Source organism: Pollachius pollachius, assembly GCF_949987615.1.
Source record: "Pollachius pollachius genome assembly, chromosome: 4".
NCBI lineage: Eukaryota > Metazoa > Chordata > Actinopteri > Gadiformes > Gadidae > Pollachius > Pollachius pollachius.
Window position 1 is genome coordinate 34212050 of NC_136937.1, and position 15712 is coordinate 34227761.

Here is a 15712-nt window from a genome sequence, read left to right on the forward strand (position 1 = left end):
GCTGACTGAAGTTATACCAGGTAATTGTTAGTGTGATGGTTTAGAGCAGGATAACAGCTGACTGATATAAAGTTATAACAGCTTATTGTTAGTGTGATGGTTTAGAGCAGGATAACAGCTGACTGATATAAAGTTATAACAGCTTATTGTTAGTGTGATGGTTTAGAGCAGGATAACAGCTGACTGAAGTTATAACAGCTTATTGCTAGTGTGATGGTTTAGAGCATGATAACAGCTGACTGATATAAAGTTATAACAGCTTATTGTTAGTGTGACGAGCTCCATGTAACAACATGCAATAAGCATATCGAATCACATCACTAATTCAATTCAAATCACTTTATTCGTCCCCGAGGGGCAATTTAAAGGGGGGGGCGCATGACAGTAGCTAAAAAAGAGACACAATCAACAAACACAAGCAGCCCACACACACAAACACTACACAATCAAGCAACACACACATCGCAACAACAACATTCAACACATGAGTAAAAAGTGCGTCATGAAGTGCTCCCATTCTAAAGTGCATTGCACTCAAACTCAGGGAACAGGATATGTTGGTCTGTGGTGACATGCAGTAATGTACTGATAGCATACCCAGGCTATTATTACATGGTTAATAAATATATATATATATGGCAGACTTTACAGTTGACTCAGTGATCCGTGTGTGTGTGTGTGTGTGTGTGCGCGCGCCCCCTGTGTAGCTTTCGGTTTCCCAGAAAACACGTGACCCGCGCTGAGAGGGCCGGCCCCTCCTCTCTGTGAGTCAAACCGCTTCAGCTCGGTTACTTCCTCATCCAGACGTTCTGTCGCAGCGAGGAGCCTTTCTTTCTCCGCTTTGAAAGCCTTTCACCTGATTAACTTGTTTTATAAACACTGTAACCTCCGTTTCTTGCCTTACATTTATAACTTCATACCGCATGGGACGCATTTTTTATTAGATGAGTAGATAAGGTAAGAAAACATTATAGACACTTTACTACCGTTTATCTCTTCTTTAGGTTGTTGGTATATAATAATGAGTTTACTGTAGAGAATACAACGTTAGTTCATGTTTCACTGCTTTTCTGACCCGTGTGATGAATTGAACACTGCGTTCAATATTTATGTGATATGTTCATAGCGACTAGCGACAGTCCAGACTGTTGCTGAACTGTACCACTTCTTCGTTCGCCTCGTTCGCCTCGTTCGCTCGTATGCTGTTCTAGGACTGAGTCTAGGACGCTCTCGTTGAATTTTAGTCTTTGAGAGACAGAAATCAACAGGTTTAATGGGGAAAAAACAAATGGGTTTAGTGAGCGAGCTATCTATTATTCACATTGGCCATCTGTTGCATGGACGCATTTAAAGGATACATTGTACATATTGTAACGTCCACCTCACGTGGTGCAGCGTTGAATAAACAGTCGATGTCCGGCTTACAATCCTGCTCTTTATTTGATAAATCCACAGTTTATCTCCGATCACTGTTGGCCGTGACCACTCGTACATCCAGCCGTAACACAGGTCTCACTACCACAACCCGCCGCTTCCGGACCCTCCCTCACGTTGTCGTCCCCCCTTCTCGCGAGACAATCCCTTATTAACCCCCACTATTAACATTAGTGCATAACCCAACACATGAGAACATTTGCATTGCTGCTGAACGCATAATTACCGAACCACATTAACCCAGCTCGTTACAATATTTATAATTCGAAATTCATCCCAGCCTTTATACAACATTTTTCACAACCTACCAGCTCTTGTTGTGAAGACTAGTCACCGCGCAATTCGTTTCAATGGGAATCGCGACAGTATACTTTCAACATAAAGTGTACATATTTATCATTTGAAATTCGTCCCAGCCTTTATACCAGAAACTCTAGAGTCTATAGTGTAGCGACCCTGGGACATTTAAAGAGTTTGTGTGTTATGTGTTGCATTGTATTTCGTTGTCCGTTATGCCAGTTGTTCTCTGTGCATGCATTGGATGTTCTTCTTGTCAATCAGTGTGGGGGGCGAATCATCAGGTCAGCTGGGGGAGGGCCTTGGGAGAACAGGAGGGTGGGGGCTTGCACGTTGAAGGGACCGGGTTGGGGGGTTGCCCGGGTAACCGGTTGTCGTTAGTGTGGCTTTTTGCCGTTGGTTACAGGTTTCAGTGACCTGGTTTGTTATATTAAAGTTCCTTCAAGTACTCATGACTGGACATCGTTATGTTACCGGCGAGGTCATTATAATAGCGTATAACTGCGTTGTCTGATTACAGTTTAATGCATTTTTTACACCCTACCAGCTCTTGTTGTGAAGACTAGTCCCCGCGCCATTTGTTTAAATGGGAATCGCGACGGTATACTTTCAACATTAAGTGTACATATTTATCATTTGAAATTCGTCCCAGCCTTTATACCACAGATACTATGGGGGTCTATAAGCATATAACCGCGTTTTCTGATTACAGTTTAATGCATTTTTCACAATTAACCAGCTCTCGTTTTGAAGGCATTTTGGCAGCTAGATTTAGTCTTGGGCTGCACACACTGAAAAAAATTAAACATTGGATCAAATAAAAAAAATTGAGGTAATCGATCACACCTAATATTGTAGTTTCATGCAATATAAATAATTAATTTGATTTGACCTGAAATATTTAACGTCATGTAAACCCATTTCTGAAGGTTGAACCAAAGCAATTATTTCAGATTTTACTAAATTAAAATAAATACATTGGTTTTATTACTGAATATAAATAATATACTTGGTTCAACCTGAATATTTTAAATTCATTTAAACAACTTTTAAATATGGGAGCAAACTATTTTTTTTAAGTTGTCTCAAATAAAAATTTTAAGTCATCATAATTTAATATTTATAGACCTGAATTAAAAAAAATAATTTTAATACCTTTTGATTTACACTCAGAAGCCATTCCTTTTCAACACAATTTTTTATTGTTGAAGTAAGATTTTTTTTCAACATCTCAACCATAACGGTTACAAACAACATTTGGGCTTTTTTTTTTTTCCACTGAACAGTGACCATTCCATCAAGGAATAATTCCTTGAAATAAAAAGTGTAATAAACAAATCAGTGCTCTCCAGGTTTTCATCACAATGCCCATTAGTGCCTGTGAAAACTTAGGCAGATTATTTTGTCAATACTGCAGCAGAAATGCAGTTATGCTAGTGTAAGTTTCAAACAACAACCTCAGATAAAAGGGTACATTTTCAGCACAATGCCCTCTAATGCCTGTGAAAACTTAGGCAGATTCTTTTTACAATAATGCAGCAGAAATGCAGTTATGCTAATGTAAGTTTCAAACAACAACCTCAGATAAAAGGGTACATTTTCAGCACAATGCCCTCTAATGCCTGTGAAAACTTAGGCAGATTCTTTTTACAATAATGCAGCAGAAATGCAGTTATGCTAGTGTAAGTTTCAAACAACAACCTCAGATAAAAAAGGTACAAAGTCTTGGTTGGAGTGGAACTCAACTGTGCCTACTCTTGGCTGTAAAGCTGGGTATTCAGCCTATGAATTTTTGTGGACATCTTTTTCCGACCAAGCTCCATCAGGACTTTTTGTACAAGCTCAAGGGTGTACTGCAGATTTTTTGGATATTTTATGTTGAGAGCGTAGGTGAGTCCGAAGAACATAGCAACAGCCGTTGCTATTGTGGGCACCTCTCTGAGGACCTCTGTTCCGTCAATGACGATTTTAATGTCCTCGTTTCCACTGACGATTGCCATGGCTGCTTCATTTTCCTGCATATCCTGCACACACAAAGAAAATCAACAAATGAGGACAATTAGAAAGAGCATTTCCTGAAGACAATGCATGTCAATGCTGAACAACATACAGTGCTATGTTGCATCTTAAAACAAAAGTTGGTATATAGGTATTGTCTGCGTTAGTGTGAGAGATTCCCTTACCTGGCATTCTTTAATGAGGTGATGAACAGGTTCACCCAGGTAGATCATCAAAGATTTGAAGATGCACTCTCTTCTAATCGTGATGTCCACAGTCTGAGGAAGAATAGGTATTATTAAAAGCACATACACCCCAACTATTCAACTAGGGATCCCACTGAGAACCAACTCATACATAGATACCTCATCTAAAACCTGCAAAGTTGCCTTGGTCTGCTCTTTCACACGTCCTCCCTTGTTCCTGATGACCTCCAGCAGTTTCGACGTGTGCTTGTCCAACTGCGCTAAGAACTTTGTCTCCAAGGGAACTGTTGTCACCCGCATGAACTCAGCATTAATCTGGAGAAACAAAAACAGCATGCAGAAAGGAAAGTGTATTAAATACATTCTCTTCTGTAAAGACCTATGTTTTGAAGGTTCAAAAATCATCTTTCATGAATGTCTAATTAATTGGCATTAATAAAAATATTAAGTCCCTCTCCTCTCAAAAATAGGTCTAAGGTGCTTTATATCTAAAAACATACCTCTTCCATCTGAAAAAGTGCTGGCCATCTTTCCAACATGTCTTCAATGCTCGGCTGCTTATGCACTATTTCTTGTCTACGGTATCCAAACGTCTTTGCCATCTTTTCTTTTATTGTTTGACGGTTGTTTTTTTTCTGTAGTTCAGTCAAAAGAGAAACCCTCTCTTGTTCCAGGCTTCCTGTAGTCTCACCATTTGGCAAAGATGGAAAATGATTGGCCTCAGCTCGTCTAGGTCTCTTGACATTCTTTGCTGGGTAGGAGTCCCCTTGAGACTTGGATTTCAAAGAATTCACTGTGACCTCAGCAGATGTACCGTGTGCCTTAAGTTGGGTCCTGTAGTTGGCCATTTCATCTTCATCCTGCGCTTCCAACCATAACTCTCATTGTAAGACCCTGGTTCTTTCAGGCAGGGGTGCTTCTTTGTCAGTGCTTCAGCAACATCACTGAAGTCAGAATCTTCAGGGTATGGTGTGTATGCATAGATACTTTCAGCTACTTTCTCCAGTACGTCTGACAGCATTTTTGAGCTAGGTGTCAGTCTAGTTTGGCTTCTCATGTACTCTGCATTCCCCCTCTGCAGTTGACATTCTGTGTCATAGGAGAAGCGTGGGATTGGGAACTGTCGTGGCCACTGTTGGGTCCTTAGTGAGTCTGAGGAAGGGCTGCTAGGCAGTATTGTGTCGTCTGTATGTGCAGACACTGAGGAGTCATCACTGTCCAGTCCAACCAAAGGGATGCTACTCCCTGGGGGATCAAGTGCATACAAGACAACAGTTGAATCAGGGTCTAACTGGATTACTTTGAGAACTGCAAGATCCTTAATTACAGTTGTAGAGGTCAGATTCACAAACATGTTCCCAAAATCGGTGTCCTTGTACTGCAGCCTTATGAATCCCCCTAATCCACATGCATTCTTGACCTCATCGATTAACTCTTCCAGTGAATTGGGAATCCCGTTGTGTAGCTCCATTCTCACACTGCTGTCGTCACTCAGGATAACCAGCAATCGAACGGGTGTGTCTTCTGTCATGGTGCCCTGTGAGAGAGAGAAAGAGAGAGAGAAATATGAGTTGCTTTTTAATATTTGTAATAGTTAATATTTTCAACGTTAAATTTACAGAGATTATATATAATGCACTAGAATATTTTTCCTGCTCCCTCTCTCAGTAAACGAGTGCAGTAGATTTGGCTCCCGCAATATTATAAAGGAATCTGTTGAACAAAGACCTCCTCAAGTAGGCTGTTCGTCGCCACTGAAAAGTATCTGAATTAAACTGTTTTGTTTGCTCCAAGAAGTTTCTTCATCCTCTGAGAAAGTGAAGAGCAACTATAAATAATGGAAATATATTCTAGTGGAGTCAGAGAGTAAAATCCTAAAAGCAAATTTTTTATGACTTTTTTGTTGTTTTCCACTTTAAGACTGACCTTACACATGTATGTATCTTTTGAGTGTCATCAGCCGCATTCCTCCTATTGTGTAGTCAGCCAATGGGTATGGATCTGAGAGTTCGTTCTGGTCAACCAGTTCCAACTTCCTCGTAGGACACGGTTTCAGTTCGTATGCCCTGTAATGTTCCCAGTACCACGCACTCAGCTTTCTGACGATGAAAAGCAGGTTATCCTTGACAACAATCATCTGGGTTATTTCCACAAATTCAGGCAGCCCTGCCAATGATCCATGAGCTAGGATCATTCCATTCCTGTAGTTCAGGCCATTGTACGTCACACTTTTAGCCAGGCATACACCATCCAACTCTGGGTGCCTCTGCTTCAGAGCAAATGCTATGTCCTCTTTTAAAACATCAATGGGAAGACTTGAAACATTAGCTACTTCCAGGGGAGATTTAGGAAAACTCAACATGTGAAGGTGATGTGCCATGAGAAACTGGTGTCTTTGTGCTAAGGACAGAAGCACATTTTTGAAGCAGGTTGTATGCCGCACAACTCTTTTGAAGAAGCTGTGCTTCGATTCGAAGCGCATGGTCCATAATGAAACCAACGGTCCAAACTCAGAGATTAAGTGAGGGTAATGTTGTAAAAAATGGTGTTTAGGTCGAAAGTTTGATTCAGGGAAAACCTCTTTGAATCTAACTCTGTGCTCAGAGATCTTCAAGGTCAAATATGCAATTGATTCCTGAGTCTGAACTGGAGATACAACAATTTCTACAATGTCCTTCAAATCCCCAAGGAGTTTCCAGGCTGGTTCATCAGTGGGCACTTTCTGTCCAAGCAGTAGTGGAAAAAATCTTATCAGGCACCAGTTTTCATGTGCGTTTCCACCGATGGTTTTCCTGGATGCATACGTCAGTGGAACAGAGTGGGGCCGATTTGTTTTATCAGTCCATTTATAGGGAAAATCTTCTATTGCCTTGTTTAAAGTGACCAAAGTGAAAAACTTTTTGGAAATGAATACAGTCAGACAGAGAGAGATTTCAGCCGGTACTATTCCTTCGAATAAATCATGGACAATGTCGGGAGGGAAACCACTAGTAACATTGAAAGTGGTAAGCTTTTCTGACAGAACACATTTACTCTTACAGTTGTTCAAGGAATTTTCTTCAAGGGTTTTCAGATGATTTGTGTGTATCTCCTCAGTTCTCAGACAGAAAGCTCCAGCTCCAACTTCCTTGTCCTGAATTTCTGACCTATCTGCCGTACAAAACCTGCAAACATAGCTGCCAGAAAAACTCTCTACAAAACCCGCAATGCTGTGCGCGCCAAGGTTATCGGCAATAACACACTGCAATGTACCCTTCAAAGTTTTCCCCAGCTTTTCCACAAAAACCCCATGTTGTTCCAATGTTATGAGATCAGCAATCAAAGGCTCCAACACTTTTTCGTAACCATAGACCTTAACATCACTGCTATTGATCAATGCAGCCAAATGGATAGAGGACAATGAGGAGTGACAACCAGGTGGCAGATTGCCTAAAATCCAATACAAGGCACAGATTTTGTGTTTTTTACGGGATGTCCCGAGGGGATTGCAGATTTCAAAGTCGTCAACATACAAAATCACAGAAATGCACATTCTTTTGAGAGAATAGCATTACTTTTACAGAGGCGTCCATCCCAAAATGATCTGTATACTTGTTTATCACTCTGCACTGGATGTTTTTTCTTCAAATGTATAGCCTTATTTAGTGTTGTTTCACAGTTTAAAAGTTGCTGCAAGGATTTGAGTAATGGCACATACTGAAAAGTCTTATTATTCTTACGATCTAAAAAATATTCAATGGGCTCCACAACATTAAAGTTTTTTCTATAGTATGCCTTCCTTTTCCATGCAGTCGAGAGAGGACCGCCCTTCCCTACTGCAGCTTTAATGGGATTTGTAGTGCAAAGTACAGTCGCTAACTCTTTTACAAGAAATTCATCAACTATGCAATTGTTACTTTTTAAGGAGTCCAGTAGAGTCTTCTGGGCGACAGGGACAGAAGCAGTACCAATTAAATATTGTAACTCATCAAGCAGTTCGGTTACAGCTACACTTGGCACCAGAAAATAATGTTCTAACTTAAGCAGGACTGAGGCTAACTTCACTTCAATAGATTGTGTCAAATTTCTTGGTTCTTCATTAGTAAGTTCTTCAGATGTTATATCATCATCAGATTGTACAGTAGCACCGCTTTCAAAAGATTCTTCAACAGCAGAACTACCAACAGGTCCATCAACTATTCCTGGCTTAAAATCATGAATTGTGTGGGGGCTATGTCTTCGCCACTTGTGAGTATTAAAAGCACCGTAAATATTTGTTTTATATGAACAATCATTAAAAACACATTCAACAGATTCACGATTTCTTAAATGTGTCCCAATGTGTTTAAAATAATCAGTCTCTGTAGAAAGTTGATTGTTGTTGCAGATGTGGCACTTGAATGCTGAAAAGCTATCTTCCTGTGGGGATTTTTGAGTAGGATGGCATTTGCTTAGATGAGTCAGCAGAGCTTTCCATGTTTTGCAAGTGCATGGGCAATTCTCATAAGTACAGGGGTAAGCACGGCCCCGCCCATAATGATGATGATCAAGTTTATAATGTTTCAGAAGTTCTGATCTTCTTGAATATGAATTCTCACAGTCTTTACATTTCCACATACATGGACAACTGAGGAAAAATAAAAAGGCAGAGGAGAGGACGGTTTTAGGAGAGTGATCTAATTATCACAAATGCCCTCATGATATTGAACTTACCACTACAATAAGACGAGGGACTTCCAAACTGGCAGTTGCACAGCAGAACACAGTGGATCTTGTGGCTGCTCTCCTTAAATTAAAAGAAAAAAAAACTTTTTAATGTTGGATATTCTCAATGTTACATGAACTACATCTAATACAGTTTAAATTGACAAAACATTATTATGCCTTCTGTTCTTTTTAAATTGGATTTACTATGCCTATGAAATAAAATACCTGACAAAACATAACTTATGTTGCTTCATTATTACACAGTTCAGTTTAGCTTTACCAAAAAGAGAAAATACAGCACAGTAAGCAACACACAAACACAACACAATAGCACAGTAAGCACCACAGTACCAGTAATATTTATTCCACTAGCCATAAGTCAAACACAAGAACATTTGCTCAAAAATAAAATAGCTTATCTGCCTCTCTCAATCACCATCCTCTCTCCCCCTATCCCACTTTCACCTGCCTGTCTGCTCCCACGTCACTCCCCTCCTGCCCCGGCTGTATCTGCCGTCACACAACACAACGAGAGCCCCCCCCCCCCCCGTGGGTCTGTCTGCGTTAACGTTACGTCTGACTCCAGCTCTCAGTAAAAGTCATACTGTGAGAGAGCGCCGTTCACGGGTTCACAACTGCGTTTATCAAGCGGAAATACAGTAACGTTAGGCTACGTTCAGTTCATGTTCGCCCAGAATATGAGCGAGGTCATGAACGGTACTGGCACAACACAAGTCACACACCTGGCATGGAGAGAACACTTTTTTGCTAGCCCTCAACAGTGGTTGCACTGGAAATTTTTAATGATAGTGACCCGAAAATGCCACAGTCTAATTTTAAGTTACCCGTTTGTCGTTTCTGAATTATTATTATATTCAACATTTAATTTTAGTTCCTGTTTAATTCATATTCACCGCAAAATATACACAGCAGTTCTTGCTGAGCTCATGAGACCGAGCTCAAGCTTCGCTGTTCCTACACACACGCACCATGGCGGCCAGCTTCCTCTCCAGAGCTCCGGTGACCCATAAAACCTCCACTCGGCCACACCAACGACAACGGCGACGGCGAACGGTGGTCGTTAGCGGGGATAAGTATCTGGTTTAAAGACACGTGGCCTCTGAATCGTGACGTAGGACTTCTTAGCGTGCAGGCTCAAGGAACGAACCCGAAGAACGGGGCCGTGCTTGTTTGTTTGTGGAATGGATTCCACGATCATATGATCACGAACAAATATCATCTGATAAAAATCATATTACCTTGTACTCGCTGATCCCCATAGCTTTGGTTGTGTCGACAAGTACGTCGGCGGTCGGAGCTCGGCGCGGCGGTACCTCAGGAAATACAGTGGGGCAAAAAAGTATTTAGTCAGCCACCAATTGTGCAAGTTCTCCCACTTAAAAAGACGAGAGAGGCCTGTAATTTTCATCATAGGTAAACCTCTGCTATGAGAGACAAAATGAAAAAAAAAATCCAGAAAATCCCATTGTCTGATTTTTTAAGAATTTATTTGCAAATTATGGTGGAAAATAAGTATTTGGTCACCTACAAACCAGCAAGATTTCTGGCTGTCACAGACCTGTAACTTCTTCTTTAAGAGGCTCCTCTGTCCTCCACTCGGTAGCTGTATTAATGGCACCTGTTTGAACTCCTTATCAGTATAAAAGACACCTGTCCACAACCTCAAACAGTCACACTCCAAACTCCACTATGACCAAGACCAAAGAGCTGTCAAAGGACACCAGAAACACAATTGTAGACCTGCACCAGGCTGGGAAGTCTGAATCTGCAATAGGTAAGCAGCTTGGTGTGAAGAAATCAACTGTGGGAGCAATTATTAGGAAATGGAATACATACAAGACCACTGATAATCTCCCTCGATCTGGGGCTCCACGCAAGATCTCACCCTGTGGGGTCAAAATGATCACAAGAACGGTGAACAAAAATCCCAGAACCACACGGGGGGACCTAGTGAATGACCTCCAGAGAGCTGGGACCAAAGTAACAAAGGCTACCATCACTAACACACTACGCCGCCAGGGACTCAAATCCTGCAGTGGCAGACGTGTCCCCCTGCTAAAGCCAGTGCATGTCCGGGCCCGTTTGAAGTTTGCTAGAGAGCATTTGGATGATCCAGAACAGGATTGGGAAATGTCATATGTTCAGATGAAACCAAAATAGAACTTTTTGGTAAAAACTCAACTTGTCGTGTTTGGAGGAGAAAGAATGCTGAGTTGCATCCAAAGAACACCATACCTACAGTGAAGCATGGGGGTGGAAACATCATGCTTTGGGGCTGTTTTTCTGCCAAGGGACCAGGACGTCTGATCCGTGTGACGGAAAGAATGAATAGGGCCATGTATCGTGAGATTTTGAGTGAAAACCTCCTTCCATCAGCAAGGGCACTGAAGATGAAACGTGGCTGGGTCTTTCAGCATGACAATGACCCCAAACTCACCGCCCGGGCAACGAAGGAGTGGCTTCGTAAGAAGCATTTCAAGGTCCTGGAGTGGCCTAGCCAGTCTCCAGATCTCAACCCCATAGAAAATCTTTGGAGGGAGTTGAAAGTCCGTGTTGCCCAGCGAAGGCCCAAAAACATCACTGCTCTAGAGGAGATCTGCATGGAGGAATGGGCCAAAATACCAGCAGCAGTGTGTGAAAACCTTGTAAAGACTTACAGAAAACGTTTGACCTCTGTCATTGCTAACAAAGGGCATGTAACAAAGTATTGAGATGACCTTTTGTTATTGACCAAATACTTATTTTCCACCATAATTTGCAAATAAATTCTTTAAAAATCAGACAATGTGATTTTCTAGATTTTTTTTTTCATTTTGTCTCTCATAGCAGAGGTTTACCTATGATGAAAATTACAGGCCTCTCTCATCTTTTTAAGTGGGAGAACTTGCACAATTGGTGGCTGACTAAATACTATTTTGCCCCACTGTATATATGTATATATATGGTATATTTAGGCCTATAATAAAGACCGAGTAGGCCAGGGCTGCTGCTCCCCATACGCAGAGCGCCTAGGGCCCCAAGCCCCTGGGGGCCCCCAGAGGGAGATTGGCCTTATTCATGTGCATAATTCATTTGTTCATCTATGGAGTCGGCAGTTGTTATTTTATTGTAATGCTGCTGTTAAGACAGTTATACATATGACTTTTTAGTCGGCCACTAGTTAGTCGCTCATATTACTGAGAGCGGGGGAGAAGGAGAGTGTGTGTCTACGGTCATGAGTGGGGGCGGGACAGTGTAGTGTCTGTGGTGTCCCTGACGTTCTGGGTTTGATTCCCAATACAATATTCCCTCTGTGAGCCCAACCCACTCACTGTGATTGGATGACACCGCGGATCAGAGTGAGCGTACGTTAGCTGCTGACCACTGATTGGTCAACGAGCAACAGATGTGCATCCCCCCCCGCCCAGCCCCAGGTTGGTTTACAAGACTAATGAGAACCCTTCCTCTCTCTCTCTCTCTCTCTCTCTCTCTCTCTCTCTCTCTCTCTCTCTCTCTCCCTCCCTCTCTCCCACCCTCCCTCCCTCTTCATTCCTCTCTCTCTCTCTCCTTCCCCCCTCCCTCCTTTCCTCTCTCCCCCTCTACCTCCCCCCTCCCTCCCTCTCCCTTCATTCCTCTCTTGCTCTCTCCTTCCCCCTCCCTCCCTCTCCCTTCTTTCCTCTCTCATTCTCTCCCTCACTCCTCTCCCCCCCTCTATCCGAAGTTTCTACTTAATTGACTAAGGAAATGGAAAATGTTGCTAAATGGCTTATTGACTCAAATGTCACGCTTAATTTTGGGAAGAATGTTACAATGTACTTTTCCAATAGTTGCAAATGTGAAGATTGTCCTGACATTTATGGAAATGAACAAAAAATACAAAATGTGGAAGAATTTAAGGACTCAGGGGTCACTCTTGATCAAACACTAAAAGCATATAAAAAGGTTGAGTAACACAATCAAATTTAATCTGGCAAACTATCGATTCATTAGAAACTCTCACAGTTGAGGCATCAACCGCCTATCTGAATGCTATGATTCTTTCCTACTTTTCCGACTGTATGACAAGTTGGTGTCAAGCAGGTAAAACAACCTTGAGACCACTTGAATCATTATATGATAACACCCAAATATCACCACTGCAAAATCCTTGATGAATAGAATCTCCTTCATTTTGAAAAATCACGTTGTGTTTGCATCATCTTTAAATCACACACAATGCTGCACCTCCGTCCCGAAGGAACTTTGTGACACTGGGCTCAGAATTTGCAGCACGAGCAACCAGGTCAACAATTAGGGGAGAATGTAGAATTCCACAATGCAAAACCGCATTTGGAAAGTCGTCCTTCTCTTTGGCAGGAATAAAACGATGTAACAATCTCCCAAGAGATCTTATAACCAATAATGATTTTCAAGCTTTCTCCCGTCTGACAAAGCTTTGGCTGCTCATGCAGCAGACCTGCACACACTTTTAGTATTTATAGAATCAGAATTGAAGTGCTAGTGGGATAGGGGTATATTTATTATAAAATATGCAAACTTACAATTAGGGCATTTAGCAGACGCTTCTATCCAAAGCGACTTACATCGGTTAATACACACATTGACAGCAGAGTCAACCATGCAAGGCGACAGCCAGCTCGTCAGGAGCAGTTAGGGTTAAGTGTCTCGCTCAGGGACACATCAACAATCAGCTAGGAGGAGCTGGGGATCGAACTAGCAACCTTTCGGTTACAAGACAACTACTCTACCTCCTGAGCTAAGCCCCCAAACTTCAACTTTTTTATCCTATTTTGATATCATTGTATCTTGTTATCCTTTAATGTTTAATCCCATGTTTATATGTTATTGTGTCTTGTTTAGTTTTGTAGTATTTATTCTTCTTACCTGCCCAGTGTGTGTGTGTTTCGTTTGGCACCTTTCTGAATAGCTGCCTGTAACGTGTGCAGCAAGATGAGGAAGCAAGAAACAGGAGAAGAATCGTACCCAACAAGATGACTCAGATGGTAAATATGCTCTTGTGTACAAAACAAAATTACAAGTAAGAATTAGGTTTACTTTCCAAATTAACTATTGATATGATATCCTGTATTTACTGTTTTGTAGCGTCTTAATATTATATATATTCATCGTTAAATTGGGACTACTGTTTGTTTTTATAAAAACTAAAAAACGTTTTCTATATCACTTTAGTAATGTGTGTGTGTGTGTGTGTGTGTGTGTGTGTGTGTGTGTGTGCGTGTGCGTGCGTGCGTGCGTGCGTGCGTGCGTGCGTGCGTGCGTGCGTGCGTGCGTGCGTGCGTGCATGCGTACCCTTACTCAGAGTATTCTGAGGACACCGTACTCAGTACTCTGCTCTTCTGAAAAGTGAAATCATCCATTGTATAAATTCGACTGATCTATACGTTCATAAAGCAAATCAAGTGTTCATATAAACAAGAGGCTAAACTGTCTTTAGAGGATGGAGGAGGATTCTACATGGAGGAGATCAGCAGAAACAGAATAGAGGACGCACATTTTTTTCATATGTGTCAATGTTTATGACTCTCTTTATTTATAACACAATATTTATGTTCCTGTGAGTTCGGCTGTAAAGAAGGAGCTGCATCAGTGACTTAGTCTATCTACGTGCTGTTTGACCTGTCAAGTGTCTCTTTGTTTTCCTCTGTCTGAGCTTGTAGACATCACAGCTCTCTGCCTAGCGTTCATATCTAACAAAGTTATTGTTCTTCATCACTGAGTGAAGTCAAGGAACAGCAGCCAATAGGAGGCTAGTCTGAGAGGAGTGTGAACTGGGAGGGGAACTGGTCAAACTGGTTGGTTCACAACATCATTTTGTTATACTGTGTCAGACGGTTTGTTGTGGCTCACTTCATTACAGCAGGAAGAAGACTAAGGTACTGTACTCCACTCTGATCCGTGATTCATCATAAATATGCATAACTTATATATCATATCAATAGGAAGAGTACTATTTTTCAGTAAACACAGATGGTTAAAAGCATTACTAAATGTTACGTACATGTTTGAATTGTAGCATTCTTTAAACCTCTCACTGTGTCTTTCTGTCTGAGCTTCAAGACATCATAGCTCTCTTTATATTTGAACAAAGTCTTAATCACTGGGTAGATCCCTCAAACCCCATGTGTGACAAAGAGTGTGTTAGTGTGGGACAATGAGGGACACGTTACCAATGCGAGAGACATTCTCTCATTTTGCTTCACATCGTATCCAGTGTTGGACGTTGAATTCAAGTAACTCTCTAAGAACAACCTTGCCCCGGCTTTACCCAGTTCTAAGGTGTTTCACCGTCTTTTCTGTGAGTGCATTTCATTTTTTTTTTTTCCTCCTGAATCTGCGTAGCGTGAGACTTTGTGGTGACTGGATGTTCTGTGCTGGGCGGAGCGAACGGTGACAGGTTCATCTTCACTCAACCCTCATGTGTGCGCAGTTTGATTGACATCAGACACACCCCTGTGCAGGCAGCCTTCCCCGTCGCTTTCGGCTTCAGTCGAGATTTTAGAAAGGCGTCTGTCCTGCAGTGGTTTGGCTTTTTAAAACCAGAGCCAATCAGAATGCAGGACATCCTCTCAACATGTTGGAGGCGGGACAAGGGTTAGAGATGCTGTGTAGTCCCGCCTCGAGCAGGACACCTTACACATGTACAGGGGGGGGGGAACTGATAATTTCCTTGTTACCGAGTTGGACGGTTTGGTGTGGCTCAGGTACTGTACTCTGATCCGTGATTGATCATAAATATGTGTAACTTATTTATCATACCAATAGGTTGATTGCTATTTTACTGTCGTTACATATGGGTTGAAAGACTTTTGTGAATTTGTTAAATATTTATTTTAACTGTAGCATACTTGAAACCCCTCACTGTTCACTGCTGTTATTCAGATTAAAACGACTATTTTGCTACTGAATTATATATTCTTTATCCAAAGAGACAGTGAATTCAGATACAGATCATTAAGGAGCAGGTAGGGGTTGGACAGTGTGACGCAAATAAGCACATAAGCTGCAATATCCGCACATAGCCACAAGGGGAGCAGGACCAAACATATAAGGTGTAGTAACTGCAAATAGCC

General features: G+C 41.7%; 2 protein-coding genes and 1 long non-coding RNA gene across 24 annotated transcripts in view; 2 read left to right on the top strand and 1 right to left on the bottom strand.

Moving 5' to 3' along the window:
• The window catches only part of LOC307074772 (NACHT, LRR and PYD domains-containing protein 3-like), a 408596-nt gene that overhangs the window by 321087 nt on the left and 71797 nt on the right, over positions 1-15712 (top strand). The gene's annotated exons all lie outside the window — the stretch shown is intronic.
• Positions 927-15712, top strand: part of LOC307074776 (tripartite motif-containing protein 16-like) — a 33259-nt gene continuing 18473 nt past the window's right edge. For 2 of the 7 annotated variants that reach the window (XM_079735118.1, XM_079735115.1), the window contains exons 1-2: positions 927-957; positions 13549-13624. Coding sequence is in view for 1 of the 7 variants with exons in the window: in XM_079735114.1 (XP_079591240.1) it covers positions 15279-15343 (65 nt within the window). In the remaining 6 variants the exon portion in view is untranslated. The other 5 variants (XM_079735116.1, XM_079735120.1, XM_079735117.1 and 2 more) reach the window with 5 other exon arrangements.
• Positions 2947-4205, bottom strand: LOC307074783. Its single transcript, XR_013811818.1, has 3 exons — positions 4095-4205; positions 3915-4007; positions 2947-3755 (listed from the first exon to the last, which is right to left on the bottom strand). It is a non-coding gene; the product is annotated as an uncharacterized lncRNA (long non-coding RNA).